We start from the raw sequence: 17,575 nt of genomic DNA on the forward strand, positions 1-17,575 counted from the left end.
AATTTTATTTCAGCAATTAATCTGATACGTTTTTGTGACATGAACATGTTCTTGAAGAGAGAAATAACAAAAGAGAGAAACCTATTCCCTGGGACAAGTATAGTGTAACTTCCAGCCCTCTCTGTCATTCTGATTTCCTGTCCATTTCAGCAATTCACAGCCAGGTTGTGTGAGTGAGAATGAAGTAATATACAAAAATAAGATGTACCTCCATCTAATGGAGAGCAAAGAAAAGAGAAAGGAAATGTTGACTGTTTGGTTCTGTCTCCCTCCTTTGAATACTCTTTCTATTAGTTGGTTGTGGAGCAGTACTGAAGATTGATTTACTTCCAGACAGTTCTATTCTGTTTGATGAAAACCCACTTGAGCCAATAAGTGAGAAATGGTTAATCCAATGATAAACAGGGTGGGTTGGAGCAGCACTGATACACGCCTTGAATGGTACAGGAATTGACAGTTTTTCCTGAAGAGCCTGTGACCAGTGGAGTGCCACAAAGATCGGTGCTGGGTCCTCTACTTTTTGTCATTTACATAAATGATTTGGATGCGAGCATAAAAGGTACAGTTAGTAAGTTTGCAGATGACACCAAAATTGGAGGTGTAGTGGACAGCGAAGAGGGTTACCTCAGATTACAAAAGAATCTGGACCAGATGGGCCAATGGGCTGAGAAGTGGCAGATGGAGTTTAATTCAGATAAATGCGAGGTGCTGCATTTTGGGAAAGCAAATCTTAGCAGGACTTATACACTTAATGGTAAGGTCCTCGGGAGTGTTGCTGAACAAAGAGACCTTGGAGTGCAGGTTCATAGCTCCTTGAAAGCAGAGTTACAGGTAGATAGGATAGTGAAGAAGGCGTTTAGTTTGTTTTCTTTCCATGGTCAGAGTATTGAGTACAGGAGTTGGGAGGTCATGTTGCGGCTGTACAGGACATTGGTTAGGCCACTGTTGGAATATTGTGTGTAATTCTGGTTTCCTTCCTATCAGAAAGATGTTGTGAAACTTGAAAGGGTTCAGAAAAGATTTACAAGGTTGTTGCTTGAGTTGGGGGATTTGAGCTATGGGGAGAGGCTGAACAGGCTGGGGCTGTTTACGCTGGAGCGTCGGAGGCTGAGGGGTGATCTTATAGAGGTTTACAAAATTATGAGGGGCATAGATAGGATAAATAGACAAAGTCTTTTCCCTGGGTTGGGGGAGTCCAGAACTAGAGGGCATAGGTTTAGGCGGAGAGGGAAAAGATATAAAAGAGACCTATGGGGCAACTTTTTCACACAGAGTGTGGTATGTGTATGGAATGAGCTGCCAGAGGAAGTGGTGGAGGCTGGTACAATTACAACATTTAAGAGGCATTTGGATGGGTATATGAATCGGAAGGGTTTGGAGGGATATGGGCTGGGTGCTGGCAGGTGGGACTAGATTGGGTTGGGATATCTGGTTAGCATGGACGGGTTGGACCGAAGGGTCTGTTTCCATGCTGTACATCTCTATGACTCTATGTAGCCGTATCTCAATGTGGCTATACCGAGTAGCATGCATATAATTTCTACAGTTTAAACAAGATATCAGGACAATATTTATACCGTTAATGGTAGGGGCACATTGCTGAACAAAGAGACCTAGGGCTGTAGGTGCATAGTTCCTTGAAAGTGGAGTTGGAGGCGGACAGGATGGTGAAGAAGGTGTTTGGCACACTTGCCTTTATTCGTAAGAACATTAAGCATAGGAGTTGGGACGTCATGTTGCAGCTGTACAGGACATTAGTAAGGCTACTTTTACAATACTGCATACAATTCTCATTGTCCTTGTTCAGGAAGGATGTTGTTAAACTTGACAGGGTGCAAAAAAGATTTACAAGGATGTTGCTGGGACTGGAAAGTTTGCACTATAGGAAAGAGGCTGAATGGACTGGGGCATTTTTCCTTAGGGGGTCGGAGGCTGATGGGTCACCTTATAGAGATTTATAAAATCATGAAGGGCATGGATAGGTTAATAGCCAAGGTCTTTTTCCTAGGATGGGGAGTTCAAAATTAGAGGGCATAGCTTTAAGGTGAGAGGGTAAAGATTTAAAAAGGATATGACGTGGAGGTACCGGTATTGGACTGGAGTGGACAAAATTAAAAATGACACGACACCGGGTTATAGTCCAACAGGTTTATTTGAAAGTACAAGTTTTTGGAGTACTGCTCCTTCATCAGGTAACTAGTGGGGCAGGATCACAGGACACAGAATTTATAGTAAAAGATCAAAGTGTCATACAACTGATGCAATGTTTTTAACAAACCTAGATGGCTGTGAAATCTTTAATCACTTAGAAAGCGGATGAAGGTTTAGATTGATTAATATTCACGGGCGGCACGGTGGCACAGTGGTTAGCACTGTTGCCTCACAGCGCCAGAGACCCGGGTTCAATTCCCGCCTCAGGCGACTGACTGTGTGGAGTTTGCACATTCTCCCCGTGTCTGCGTGGGTTTCCTCCGGGTGCTCCGGTTTCCTCCCACAGTCCAAAGATGTGCAGGTCAGGTGAATTGGCCATGCTAAATTGCCCGTAGTGTTAGGTAAGGGGTAAATCTAGGGGTATGGGTGGGTTGCGCTTCGGCGGGTCGGTGTGGACTTGTTGGGCCGAAGGGCCTGTTTCCACACTGTAATGTAATCTAATCTAATATGTAAATCCCAGAATTTAGTGCCCCAAGATAACAACATTTTATCAGTATATTTTAAAAAAGTGACATCTCAGCTCAGACAATGCATTAAAGGTGTGAGGCTAGAGTCTGTCTTGTTCCAATCTGGAGTCAGACTATTGTTATTTCCAAAATAGGAATTTAAAACTGTCACATTGATTGACTGCCTACAGATTATGAGCTTTTTGAACAAAGCAGAAGTATCTGCAAATACAAATCTGCAAATGTAATTTCACCATATAGACTTATATGTATGTGCGAATGAGGGTGAGACGGAGAGGGAAAGTGCGTGTGTGGTCACCTGTAGTGTTCATGAACCCAAGATCCTATTTGAGGCCATCTTCATGGGTATTGAACTTGGCTAGCATCCTCTGCTCAGCAACTCTGTGTTATTATGTATCCCAAAGTCCGCCTTGGAGGACAATCACCTGAAGACCCGAGGCCAAATGTCCTTGACCGCTGATGTTTTCACGCAGAGGGCCATGTATGTATGGAACAAACTGCGAGAGGAGGTTGTGGAGGCTGGTACAATTACAACATTTAAAAGGCATGTGGATGGATATATGGATAGGAAGAGTTTAGAGGGATATGGGGCAAGTGCTGGCAAATAGGGCTAAGTCACATTGGGATGTTTGGTTGGTGCGAACGAGTTGGACCATGCTATATGACTCTATATTTCTAAGATAAAATACTTTGTGCACTCGCACATGTGCTCAGCTGATGTTTTCAGAATCTACTTGGTTAGGTTTCTAGTATTCTATCTCTCAATAATATATGCTGCCTAAGAGAAACGAAAGAAAATATGAGTTTCTTTTAAAGAGATATCAAAAAAAGTCTGCAAGAAATGATAATATTCATACCAGTTGCTTTATGCATCATATTAAGACAATTTATCTTTTGATTTTGTAACTCAGTAATTGGATTTCAGGTTGTTATGTGTGTGATTCACAACTTGTTAACTTTCAGGTGTGGCACAGGTCCTCAATCGACTTGATGGGAAGCCATTTGATGATGACGACCAGAGACTGTTTGAGGTAAGGAAATCAATTAGTATTTCCTTATTTTGAGACAAACTATGTATTTTTTAGAATAAAAAATATATTGGCATAATTTAGACTGAAAGCCGGAAAATCCCATACAATTGTCCAGGAATAATATCCTGCAAAGAAGTCAAAGTTTGAGAGCTCAGACTATCAGAAGAATTATACAAATTTGATTACACAGGTGCAGAAAAGAATCAACTTTGATTAACCTTTCTTTTTAAGGTTTTTGTTTTACAATCTCTTTTGTCAATGTCTCATTATTTATTTTCACAAGCCCAAGATGTATAAAGTATTTAAAATTTCTGTAAATTATGCTTTAATGGGTTATTTGATTGAACTATCATAGGCAATAGGAATGTCAAATGTATTTGAAATAATTTTGCATGAATGATTTTTTAAGCATTTTTCACACATACTCTTGTTACTATAGGATTAATTTGTTCTGTACATAGTGTGTAACATGTAAATAGGCATGGAGATGTGGGAGGCATTGAATTAATATGAGTTAAATGGGAAAAGCATGAGTTGGCATTGGGTTGACATGGATGGGTCACGGAAAAAACACTTTGAAGTTACCATTCAAAAAGGTTCCTTAGTCCAAACTATGATTTAATTTGAGATTCATGAACCATGATTCATGGAGAAACTGGTCCAAATCCATAAAAATTGCTGGTGGGTTATGAAATACCTTCCCGTTTGACAGGATCAGGTTGGGAGTACACAGCAAAGTAAATTTAAGATGCCAGGAATAGTGTGGGAAGTCTTAGAATCCGGTCCTATCTGGCATTTTTAAATGGCTCCAGAATCATTCCAATTCTGCAAAAATCTGGCCTGATCTCTTTCCCTTTGGGACTGTTGCTCTTACAAAGAATTTTTGTGATTGTGTTTAATGCCTGTAGCTATACTCATTCCAGACACTGTATTGATTTTCAATCACTGCTTTAAAATGCTGTTGAAGTTTCGAGTGATCTTTTCAGTTTAAACTCTCCTTGCTCTGCGTGATTTGTAAAGCTTATTTTTCTTTCTCAATCCATTTCTGATTGTTCTGCGAAGTGTTGCATTACATTGCACTGTGTTGTAGTAAAAGCATTGCTCACATGAAGAACGTTGTTTGCTTTTATGAAGAACATTTTATTTGCTGTCTAGACTTCTAACTTCTGAGAAACACAAAGGGCTCACTATTTAAGCTTAAAATTCAATTAATATATTGGCGCTTACTTTTGTAAACTCTTATCAGTGATACCCATAGTTAGTGAAATGCCTCAAAAACTTATTTTTAGCACATACCGGAAATCAGTTGGCAAGCCATACCCATTTCCGGTTATGCATAGTGCAAGTTTTTGAGTGGGGAAGGGATGTGGATAGAAATAGAACATGTAATATTCCATTTTAAATACTTTACTTAAGCTAGCATTTAATTAAGCTGTATCATTCCAAAGATAAGAATTACAAAATGTGCACACCAGTACTATTTAATATTTGTCTGTGCCAATGTAAGAAGATGTGATAAGTTATAAAACACTTCATTTTAATAGGTGTAATCATATTTGAAATTAAAAAGTATTAATTTTGTGACAGCATCTTATTACAGTGAACAATCATCATTTAAATTTGCAATTGCAAAGCATTCAATATTTGAAAAGAAAAGTTGGAAATATTTCAAAGTAAGAGGACATTAATACATCAGCAAAGTATTTCTAGTTTATTTGATAAAGAATTTCAATTCTGAGCAGGAACATTTCCAATGTTTCAGAACTAATTTTTATTCTGGATTGTGTTTCTTTTACTCATTCATGGAATGTGGACATCACTGGCTGGGCATGCACTTATTGTCAATCCCTAGTTGCTCTTGAGAAGTTAAACCCAAAATTTTAAGATTTGTCATATTCCATAGATCATTTTAATTCACTGTATGTGGGCTTAGTTGCAGATTGCTGAAAAATCACAAAAATTGTATTGTTGACCAACATTCTACGAACGTAGTTTATAGGAGAAATATTGATGTAAACAATTCTATTTACAGAATTGGACAAGTGTTCACCATTAGACATGACAGCAGATATTTAAAAGCATGAGTTACTGCTGTACTTTCTAGAATATGATTTTATTTTCATTAGATAATTTTTTAACGACCAAGAAAATAGCTTCTAACCCTCAAAATCTGCAATACAATTTCAGAGACTATAATAGTATGTGAAATCAGGTGGGTGAAAAACAAGCAAAATAAATTTGAAGCGCAGTGGTGGTCAATATATTGAGAAGAACTAGATAACTATGCGATATGCTACAGTTTTGCACTGGGACTTTTTTTGCCACAACCTGAATACAACGTGATAAAAGTGAACATTGCCATGTCCAGCAATGACTTTAACATTTAAAGCCATTATTATTAATAGAGTCTTGACTATACAGAAAGATCACACAAGTAGAACTTAAATTTTTCTCAATAATGTTTTTGATGATATTTGTTGCAGGCATTTGTAATCTTTTGTGGCCTTGGTATCAACAACACCATTATGTACGATCAAGTGAAGAAGTCCTGGGCAAAGCAATCTGTAGCTCTTGATGTAAGTATCTACTTAACTTCATATATTGTTCTCAAACAATAATTTTTCTTCTATATATAACATCACCAGAGTAAACTATTGTCACATCTGGAAACCACTATGGACTAATGAAGGATGTGTACTTTCATGGAGGAGCCGATAGAGTGGCAACATTTCAGTCAATGAAATAAAAACAGGAAGTGCTAGAGAATCTCTGCAGGTTTGGCAGCATCTGTGAAGCCAAAAATAGAGTTAGTGGTTTGAAGCCAGTATGAACCTTCTTCAGCTGAAAGATTAAAACAGGAATCCTGTTGGAGAGAAGAACAGAACTTCCTTAAGGCATGCATACCTGGAAAAGAAATTGCAATGAGCTAAACACTCAATATTAAACAAAATACTGAGGATGCTGGAAAGCTGAAATAAAAACAGAAGATGCTGGGGAAACTCAGCACATCTGACAGCAGCATCTGTTCAGAGAGAAGCAGTTAACATTTTGAGTTTGATCTGGCTTCTTCAGAACTCAATGAATAACCAGACTTTGAACATTATAATAAATTGTGCAAACTCAAGGGGCTGATCCTGCTGTTTGCAGATCAAATGGGAAAATTATGAGTGTATTTGTTGTAACAAGCAAGGCTACAGTCAGGATTTTGTTTCAAGAATGGGGCAGATTGAGAGATGTTACTGGTATTCATGTGGCAGTCAGGAACAAGCCAGAGGCAATAAATCTCAAGCTGCAGTGCCCTTGACTGCAACAAACAGTAATATGCTGTGACAGATAGTTGCAGGTCTTGTGAGAGACAACATTACTCTGTGACGGTGTCCCTTAAGAATTCAATCCTCTTTGTGCACTACACTTCAAACAACTGTAGATGTGCAGCTCTGAGTCTATATTGTTTATTGAGATGAAAAATTTTCTTTCTAATAAGATTCCTTTTGTTTGATCTCCCTCAAGCTCAGCTGTATTTGTTCTTCTAAATAACTTCTTCAATGTTGTGTGGAGTTCAGTCTCAGTCACCCTTTCAAGCAATGAGTTTCAAGAAACCCTAACCCTCTGGGTGCAAATCAATTGCCTCAGATTCCCTTTAAACATCTTGCCCTGTACCTTACATCTATTTCCCCTTGTTATTGGCCCCTTTACAAAGGGAATAAGTTTCTCTCTATTAACCCTAATTATGCCCCTAATAATTTTGTACACCTCAATCAGGACCCCTTTCAGCCTTCTTTGCTCTAAGATAAATAACCCCAGCCTATGTAGTCTCTCTTCATAGCTGAAACATTCTAGTCTAGGAAAGATCCTGGTGATTCTGCTCTACACCATCTTTACTGCAATCCCATCTTGCCTATAGTACAGCAACTAGAACTGTACACAGTACTCCAGCTGTGGATTAATGGTATATAAAACATCATAACGTTGCTGTTTTATTCAACACCTCAGCAAATAAAAGCAAGTATCGCAAATGGCTTTCTTAACCACTATACCTACCTGTCCTACTGCCTTCAAGAATTATTGGACATACACACCAAGGTCCCTCTGATCCTCTGCACTTCCTAGGATCCTACCAATCAACGTGTACTCTCTTATCTTGTTAGTGCTTCCAAACTTCATCACCTTGTAGATTTCAGGATTAACTTCCCTTTACCACCATTCTCACCATCCTTACAAAACAAAACAAGATTTCTGACATAAAGAACAGATTTGGGTATTCATTGTGCTATTGCATTGTGGACATTGTATGTCTATAATTGTTCAATTCCAACATTTTCCTCCAAAGAAACGTGTATAATAGTCTGCACTTAGGAGCACCTTTTTTTTAGAGGATTTTAGAACCAATTTTCTGTGCAGCACGTAATTTTCTTTAATTCTATTGCAGGTCCTCTCATATCATGCTACATGTTTAAAGACTGAAGTAGACAAATTTAAGGTAGGATTCATCAACAGTGAAAATATATCCAGCATCATGCTGATTCAAACTTCATTTTTTGCAAAATGAAATGTTTTAGCTTCCAACATTTAATAACAGAGGAAGATTAATCTGTGTAGAATGCAACAAAATATTATTTACAATTCTAAAGTTGTAGGAACAATATTTCACATGGACAGAATTTCAAACAATTATAAGTATTCCTGGTCATTTCCAAAATGATTGGCTTTCTGTTATATAAATTATGCATAAGTATAAGAGGACTAATTCCATTATTTGTAATTGAGAAAAAAACATGAGATCGTGATGTTAAACATTTTGTGACAATATATATATGCCAGTCTGGAACATCCATATATGAGTTGAAACATCAACAAAAAAAACAAGAGATTTAATGAGTCATTGGCTATGGATAACGTCACCAGAATTTTGAACTTTTAGCAAGTAAGTCAATTATCTTATTTTCATGGTAAAACAATCTTTTCACAATAAGCAAAATAAAACTCCTACAATGAGGGAGCAGTAGCAGCCAGTGAACAAAAAAGGTCTATTCATAAAGTTTTACCCTAATAGAAGTGAACAGTTCTTGTTTCCTAATGGAAGACTTTCTCTGGCTATCATTTTTGAAGAGGTCTGAATGATATTATAGATGGCACATCTGTTGCCATTTAATAAATATCTCACAGCTACTGTGTTAGTGTATTCAACAATGTGATAAATTTTGAGAAGCTCCTGGGTATTCTAACTAGATGAGTATGTCTCCCGGAATTCTATATTTACATTTGTCTGTTGACAGAGTATGAAATGATTCTGTTGATCTGTGAACTATGAGTAAATTACTTGAAAACCTCCGAGAGATATCCTGAGATGTGTGAACTAGATTAACATTTGATGACAGGAGCTAATCATTCATATTGTTGAGAGTATTAATCCCTAATTTAAGGCAAAGTTCACCGACAAACTTGACAACAGAAGTATAACAAAGTTTGTCTTTTCTATATTACTAAAATGCTTTCCTGGTTAGATTTAAAATTACACTCATGCTGATAGCAAACTTCACAGGAATTCAAGTCCAGATATTGATCAGATTTCTTCTTTAGGGAACTGGAGTAGGATTGAGTAGTGAATGAGTGATCACAGTTATATTATTTGCAACAAACCCTTGGACAAAATAAATTTGTTTAATTTAGGTGAATACCTGCTTTTCTTCTTAGGTTCTGTGCATTGTTTTAACGTTATGTTGAAACAGCAATAAAAACAGAAAATGCTTGAGCAACTTAGCTTCTGTAAAGAGAGAAACAGAGTTAACATTTCAAGTCTTTGGAACATCAGCAGCACACACTCATGCAGTTTTATCCAGTACTGAATATCAAGCACCAATAACACAGCATTACTGTGCTTGATCTAGAGCTGGTTTCATCAGACATAGAGTCCAGAAGCCTGCTCCACACCGATGAAAAATATTAATGTAATCTGAAAACAATTTGAGCGCTTGTCGAAGAAAAAGAAAACACTTTAAATCAGTTTGCTCAATTGCATTTTGATCCGCCTCCATGACAGGTGGGACTTGAACTCAGACCTCTTAGCCCAAAGATAGATGGAACACTACCACTTGCCACAACAGCCCGTGAGTGCTGTGCCACAGAGTGGTTGGCTATGTGTACATTATATGAAGGCTCATTAAGGCCACAATTGTTGTTATTTCAGGAAGTGTGCCTACAGCATCCAAAAAGTCATTTCAAATTCAGTGGTCAATTCAAGGTTCAACAATTTCTCAAGCTGTGTGGTGTTTTCAAAATATTTTTCTGTCATTTCCCTTTTTTTGTGCAACAGAAATGAGTAGTTGCCAGTATCATTTTACAAATGGTGCATAGATACAAGGCTTTTGTGTGGAGCCGCAGAAAATGGGGGACATACGAAGCAAGTATTTTGCATCAGTATTTACTGTGGAAAAGGATATGGAAGATATAGAAAGTAGCAAAATAGATGGTGACACCTTGCAAAATGTCCATATTACAGAGGAGGAAGTGCTGGATGTCTTGAAACGCATAAAAGTGGATCAATCCCCAGGACCTGATCAGGTGTACCCTAGAACTCTGTGGGAAGTTAGGGAAGTGATTGCTGGACCTCTTCCTGAGATATATGTATCATCCACAGTCACAAGTGAGGTACCGGAAGACTGGAGGTTGGCTAATGTGGTTAAAAACAATGACTGCAGATGCTGGAAACCAGATTCTGGATTAGTGGTGCTGGAAGAGCACAGCAGTTCAGGCAGCATCCAAGGAGCTTCGAAATCGACGTTTCGGGCAAAAGCCCTTCATCAGGAATAAAGGTAGTGAGCCTGGAGCGTGGAGAGATAAGCTAGAGGAGGGTGGGAGTGGGGAGAAAGTAGCATAGAGTACAATGGGTGAGTGGGGGAGGGGATGAAGGTGATAGGTCAGGGAGGAGAGGGTGGAGTGGATAGGTGGAAAAGGAAATAGGCAGGTAGGACAAGTCCGGATAAGTCATGGGGACAGTGCTGAGCTGGAAGTTTGGAACTGGGGTGAAGTAGGGGTAGGGGAAATGAGGAAACTGTTGAAGTCCACATTGATGCCCTGGGGTTGAAGTGTTCTGAGGCGGAAGATGAGGCGTTCTTCCTCCAGGCGTCTGGTGGTGAGGGAGCAGCGGTGAAGGAGGCCCAGGACCTCCATGTCCTCGGCAGAGTGGGAGGGGGAGTTGAAATGTTGGGCCACAGGGCGGTGTGGTTGATTGGTGCGGGTGTCTCTGAGATGTTCCCTAAAGTGCTATGCTAGGAGGCGCCCAGTCTCCCCAATGTAGACGAGACCGCATCGGGAGCAACGGATACAATAAATGATATTAGTGGATGTGCAAGTAAAACTTTGATGGATGTGGAAGGCTCCTTTAGGGCCTTGGATAGAGGTGAGGGAGGAGGTGTGGGCGCAGGTTTTACAGTTCCTGCGGTGGCAGGGGAAAGTGCCAGGATGGGAGGGTGGGTTGTAGGGGGGCGGAGACCTGACCAGGTAGTTACAGAGGGAACAGTCTTTGCGGAAGGCGGAAAGATGTGGAGAGGGAAATATATTCCTGGTGGTGGGGTCTGTTTGGAGGTGGCAGAAATGTCGGCGGATGATTTGGTTTATGCAAAGGTTGGTAGGGTGGAAGGTGAGTACCAGGGGCGTTCTGTCCTTGTTACGGTTGGAGGGGTGGGGTCTAAGGGCGGAGGAGCGGGATGTAGACGAGATGCGTTGGAGGGCATCTTTAACCATGTGGGAAGGTAAATTGCGGTCTCTAAAGAAGGAGGCCATCTGGTATGTTCTGTGGTGGAACTGGTCCTCCTGGGGGCAGATCCAGCGGAGGCGGAGGGATTGGGAATACGGGATGGCATTTTTGTAAGAGATAGGGTGGGAAGAGGTGTAATCCAGGTAGCTGTGGGAGTCGGTGGGTTTGTAAAAAATGTCAGTGTCAAGTCGGTCGTCATTAATGGAGATGGAGAGGTCCAGGAAGGGGAGGGAGGTGTCAGAGATGGTCCAGGTAAATTTAAGGTCAGGGTGGAATGTGTTGGTGAAGTTGATGAATTGCTCAACCTCCTTGCGGGAGCACGAGGTGGCGCCAATGCAGTCATCAATGTAGCGGAGGAAGAGGTGGGGAGTGGTGCCGGTGTAATTACGGAAGATCAACTGCTCTACGTAGCCACCAAAGAGACAGGCATAGCTGGGGCCCATACGTGTGACCATGGCTACCCCTTTGGTCTGGAGGAAGTGGGAGGATTCAAAGGAGAAATTGTTAAGGGTGAGGACCAGTTTGGCCAAATGAATGAGAGTGTCGGTGGAAGGGTACTGTTGGGGACGTCTGGAGAGGAAAAAACTGAGGGCTTGGAGGCCCTGGTTATGGCAGATGGAGGTGTAGAGGGATTGGATATCGTTGGCTAATGTGGTGCAATTCTTAAAGAAAGGTAGTAAGGACAAACCAGGGAACTGTAGACTCGTGAGACTGATGTCAGTGGTGGGCAAGTTGTTGAAGGGAATCCTGTGGGACAGGATGTACATGTATTTGGAAAGGCAAGGACTGATTAAGGATAGTTAACATGTCTTTGTGTGTGGGAAATCATGTCTCACAAACTTGATTGAGCTTTTTGAAGAAGTAAAAAAGAGGATTGATGAGGGCAGAGCGGTAGATGTGATCTATATGGACTTCAGTAAGGCGTTCGACAAGGTTCCCCATGGGAGACTAGGTAGCAAGTTTAGATCTCACGGAATACAGGGAAAACTAGCCATTTGGATACAGAACTGGCTCAAAGGTGGAAGACAGAGGGTGGTGGGGGAGGGTTGTTTTTCATACTGGAGCCCTGTGACCAGTGGAATGCCACAAGGATCGGTGCTGGGTCCTCCTACTTTTTGTCATTTATGTAAATGATTTGGATGCGAGCATAAGAGGTACAGTTAGTAAGTTTGCAGATGACACCAAAATTGGAGGTGTAGTGGACAGCGAAAGGGGTTACCTCAGATTACAACAGGATTGTGATCAGATGGGCCAATGGGCCGAGAAGTGGCAGATGGAGTTTAATTCAGATAAATGCGAGGTGCTACATTTTGGGAAAGCAAATCTTAGCGGGAATTATACACTTAATGATAAGGTCCTAGGGAGTGTTGCTGAACAAAGAGACCTTGGAATGCAAGTTCATAGCTCCTTGAAAGTGGAGTCAAAGGTAGATAGGATAGTGAAGAAGGCTTCTTTCTTTTATTGATCAGAGTATTGAGTCCAGGAGTTGGGAGGTCATGTTGCGGCTGTACAGGACATTGGTTAGGCCACTGTTGGAATATTGCGTGCAATTCTGGTCTCCTTCCTATCGGAAAGATGTTGTGAATCTTGAAAGGGTTCAGAAAAGATTTACAAGGATTTTGCCAGGGTTGGAGGATTTGGGCTATGGGGAGAGGCTGGACAGGCTGGGGCTGTTTTCCCTGGAGCGTTGTAGGTTGAGGGGTGACCTTATAGAGGTTTACAAAATTATGAGGGGCATGGATAGGATAAATAGACAAAGTCTTTTCCCTGGGATCGGGGAGTCCAGAACTAGAGGGCATGGGTGAGAGTGGAAAGATATAAAAGAGACCTAAGGTGCAACTTTTTCACGCAGAGGGTGGTACGTGTATGGAATGAGCTGCCAGAGGAAGTGGTGGAGGCTGGTATAATTACAACATTAAGAGGCATTTGGATGGATCTCTGAATAGGAAGGGTTTGGAGGGATATGGGCCAGGTGCTGGCAGGTGGGACTAGATTGGGTTGGGATATCTGGTCGGCATGGACAGGTTCGACCAAAGGGTCTGTTTCCATGCTGTAAATCTCTATGACTCTATGATTCTATGACCCAATTTCTGGATTAGTGGTGCTGGAAGAGCACAGCAGTTCAGGCACATCCAAGGAGCAGTAAAATCAACGTTTAGGGCAAACGCCCTTCATCAGGAATACAGGCAGAGAGCCTGAAGGGTGGAGAGATAAATGAGAGGAGGGTGGGGGTGGGGAGAAAATTGCTCTATGACCCATTCAGGTACTGAAAATTACATGCCGTATACAACCATCTAGTCTTTTCCTTGAGGTATTTGAAGTAACAAGATCTTTTTCTATGTTTTTTAGCTTAGGCAGAGGAGGAATGTAACATGATTGAGTCAAGCAGGCGTGTTAGCACCAGTGTGTAATTTTCACTTCATTGTGATCCAATGGAGATTTCAAAAATTCTGTGCAGAAATAATTTCTCCTACAGAATCACGAATTACAGGTCATTCTTTTATATATCGTGTTTCATCAACCTAAATTGGCTGTAATGCACTTGACGAGTAAGGGACGCTGTTTCTAAAGTTCGAACCTTTAAAACGTGTGTTGGCTATAATGTGATTACATCGGCAACACTTTAAGTGCTATCTGTATGGCACGATGCTTGTATAATGCGGGGTCTCACAGGAATGCGACTATCATGCTATAGAAGAAATGACTGTCGCAAGTACTCACATGAATACATGAAAACTTTACAAGTTGCAACTTACAGTGCCTTCTTAGGTACCAAGGCACATAGGTACCGATTTTTAAGTACAAATACTTAGGAAAAAATGATTAGAAAAAAAAAAGAAGTGAAATAAAAGGTGAAATAGAATAGAATGCAGTCACACAACTGGATCAACAAACCATTGTACATATATAGTCAACCTCACAAATTTCAATGGCATATCTTGTATGCCTACTGAATGACTCTTACCAACGTACTGGGCAGCAGACTGCCATCATGATCACCGGCCATTATCCTGCATGTATTACATGGAAAGCACACACAGCCTTGAAATTCCTTAGTGATCCTCAAGTGTAAAAATTCACCAGAGCTTGCAAATCAACATGATAGCATCTTATTAACATGGGTCACACATATGTAAGCATTACTTACTGCATTTCTACAGCACTTACCTGTGCTGTAGTCTACCAATCCATAATTATAATAAGGCCCAAGGTCAAATTTATCAATGGCCCTAGTTGACCTTTGAGCAATGGAGCAGATCTTCCAAAATTACAATAAAACTTAAAACTAATGTCTGGTCCGAGCCTCATTAGCGAGGTCCATAGATTACCATTAATTAACTTGCAAGTCACCGCTCACCTGATATGCTGAGCCAAATTGCAGTCCAGGCAATAAGAACTGCAAATGTAGAGGATATCCAGTACATACTCCACACCTTGACTGTTCATTTCTTTTGTCAGGAGTGGACACAAGATCAGTCCTATATAGGGCAAACAGAATGCTTTTAGAATATCAGAGATCTGCACAGGTATCGTGCTTAAAACTTTCAGCTTGGTACACTTAATGGTCAACATGTTGATATTGTTTTGTGCTCTGCTGCTAGTGAGATCATCTCTTCCTGATCTACTGCCTGGAGTGAAGGCACAGCTTCTTTAGTTGTACATAGGTGTCAGCAGTTGTGATGATACATCTGTCGTTCACATTCTCCATATAGAATTCAGATTCCGACTGCTTTCCACAGGTTTTAAGTTGCCACATGGGCTGACTTTTGTTATCACTGAATGTTTGTACTTTGACTGGTTCTCCAATTCTGAACTGGAGTGTTGGAGGCTGAGGAGTGATTTTATAGAGGTTTATAAAATCATGAGGGGCATGGATAGGATAAGTAGACAAAGTACAAACATTCAGTGAGGACATAGGTTTATGGTGAGAGGGGAAAGATATAAAAGAGACCTAAGGAGTAACTTTTTCACTCAGAGGGTGGCATGTGTATGGAATGAGCTGCCAGAGGAAGTGGTGGAGGCTGGTACAATTGCAATATTTAAAAGGCATCTGGATGGGTATATGACTAGGAAGGGTTTGGAGGGATATGGGCTGGGTGCTGGCAGTGGGACTAGATTGCGTTGGGATATCTGGTTGGCATGGATGAGTTGGACTGAAGGGTCTGTTTCCATGCTGTACATCTCTATGACAGAAGGAATCAGCAGGTTCAGAAGGACAGAAGGAAAACAGCATCAGAGACTGCATGGACTTTGAGAGTTCAACTTAATGTTTAGTAATTGTGTGATTGGAGTAGCATTTTAATAGAGTTGGGGTCAGATAGTGATTAGTTATCAAAAAGGGGGCACACATTTGTTCATAGTTTTTGTTTAGTGTTCATTGTTAGAGTTAAGAAAAGGCATTGTTTTTTTTCTTTAAATCGTGGAAGTCATGGGTTGTCCATCACTCACTCACATTTTTAACAGATTACGAGGTAAGGCAAGCTTCTCTGGATGTTTTAGATTTAATTAGCAGAGGGGTTTGACCTCCATGTTGTAAGACCTTTTAGACCCATAGACCCAGTCAGTGAAGGTAGGTAACTGCACCACCTCCACAATAACCCTCAACACTGGAGCCCCCCAAGAATTTGTTCTCAGCCCCGTACTGTACTCACTGTACACACCCATGACTGTGTAGCCAAATTCCAAATGAATGTCATCTACAGGTTTGTTGACAACACCACCATGGTAGGACAGATATCAAACAACGATGAGTCAGAATATAGGAAGGAGATAGAGGGCTTGGTGTCGTGGTGCAATGATAACAACCTCGCTCAATGTCAGCAAAACTAAAGAACTGATCATTGACTTCAGAAAGAAAGCAGGAGAACATCTACATCAACAGAGCGGAGTCTGAGAGAGTTAAGACTGTCAAGTTCCTAGGAGTCACAATAGCTGAGAACCTATCCTGAACTTCCCATGTAGATGCGACGGTCAAGAAGGCACAACAACACCTCTTCTTCCTCAAGCAGCTTAGGAGCTTTAGCAAGTCCATGAGGGCCCTCACCAACTAGTACAGATGCACCATAGAAAGTATATTGTCCCGGTGCATAACAGACTGGTATGGCAACTGCTCTGCTCAGGACTATAAGAAACTACAAAAGTTTGTGTGCATAGCCCAGACCATATCTGAAGTCAACCTCCCATCCATGGACTCCATTTACACTTCTCATTGTCAATGACCCTTCCCTCCCTGGTAATGCATTCATACAACCTTTTTCGTCAGACAGAAGATACAGAAGCTTGAACACATGCACCAACAAATTCAAGAACAGCTTCTTCCCTGCCATTATTAAACTGATGAATGGGCTTTCTAACTTCAAATAATGATCCTGTTAATGTTGATCGAACTTTGTGCATCTCCTGTGCAATGTAATCTATATGCCTCCCTCTGTCTAAGCACCCTATGATCTGTATGTCCTTGCTTACTATGATCTGCGTGTGCTGCTCGCAAACAAAGGTTTTTCACTGTACTTAGGTACACGTGACAATAAATAAATCAAATCAAAATCAAATCAAAATACGTACAGTTCCAATAATACTTTAAGCTCAATGCCACACATGACATAGCTGCTTGCTTGCTTAACACCTCATTCATTCTGTTATATGTTCACTCCTTTACAGCAGTAGCAGCAGTCTGCACTGTATACATAATGTGCTGCAGCCTCCTGTCAAGACTCATACACAGGGTCTTCCAAACCTGCAAGTCCTATTACCCAGAAGGACAAGAGTAACAAGTCCATGGGAACTTCACTATCTGCAAGTTTCCCTCCAAATCTCACACTATCCTGACTTGGAATTATTCCTGTTAATGTCATTGGATCAACAACCTAGAGTTGCCTATCTAACAGCACTGTGGGCGCACCTGCACTAGAGGGATTGCAGTGGTTTAGAGATGCTGCTTACAACCACATTCTCCAGAGAAAATGTGGATTGAGAACAAATGGTGGCCTGCCAGAAACACACACATACAGTGGAGGAATCTTTTTAAAAATCACACTGTGGGGATCTAAGATGGCGGCGATCTGAGAAGATCACACTGCAGAGCCTCGCATCGCAGCAGGAGCAGGACG

General features: G+C 40.9%; 1 protein-coding gene and 1 long non-coding RNA gene across 2 annotated transcripts in view; one reads left to right on the forward strand and one right to left on the reverse strand.

Moving 5' to 3' along the window:
- Positions 1-17,575, forward strand: part of LOC122551515 (dual 3',5'-cyclic-AMP and -GMP phosphodiesterase 11A-like) — a 411,702-nt gene that overhangs the window by 264,568 nt on the left and 129,559 nt on the right. Inside the window, exons 8-10 of the mRNA XM_043693531.2 lie at positions 3,642-3,709; positions 6,193-6,285; positions 8,139-8,189. Of these exons, the coding sequence (XP_043549466.1) occupies positions 3,642-3,709; positions 6,193-6,285; positions 8,139-8,189 (212 nt within the window). The remainder of the gene's footprint in view (positions 1-3,641; positions 3,710-6,192; positions 6,286-8,138; positions 8,190-17,575) is intronic.
- LOC122551518 (uncharacterized) overlaps positions 1-17,575 on the reverse strand; it is a 74,900-nt gene that overhangs the window by 2,201 nt on the left and 55,124 nt on the right. Inside the window, exon 3 of the long non-coding RNA XR_015757663.1 lies at positions 14,824-14,944. This is a non-coding gene — a long non-coding RNA (uncharacterized LOC122551518). The remainder of the gene's footprint in view (positions 1-14,823; positions 14,945-17,575) is intronic.

The sequence above is a fragment of the Chiloscyllium plagiosum genome, unplaced genomic scaffold (genome assembly GCF_037043375.1).
Source record: "Chiloscyllium plagiosum isolate Xiang-an unplaced genomic scaffold, Cpla_swu_hap1 HiC_scaffold_7, whole genome shotgun sequence".
In the NCBI taxonomy this organism is placed as follows: domain Eukaryota; kingdom Metazoa; phylum Chordata; class Chondrichthyes; order Orectolobiformes; family Hemiscylliidae; genus Chiloscyllium; species Chiloscyllium plagiosum.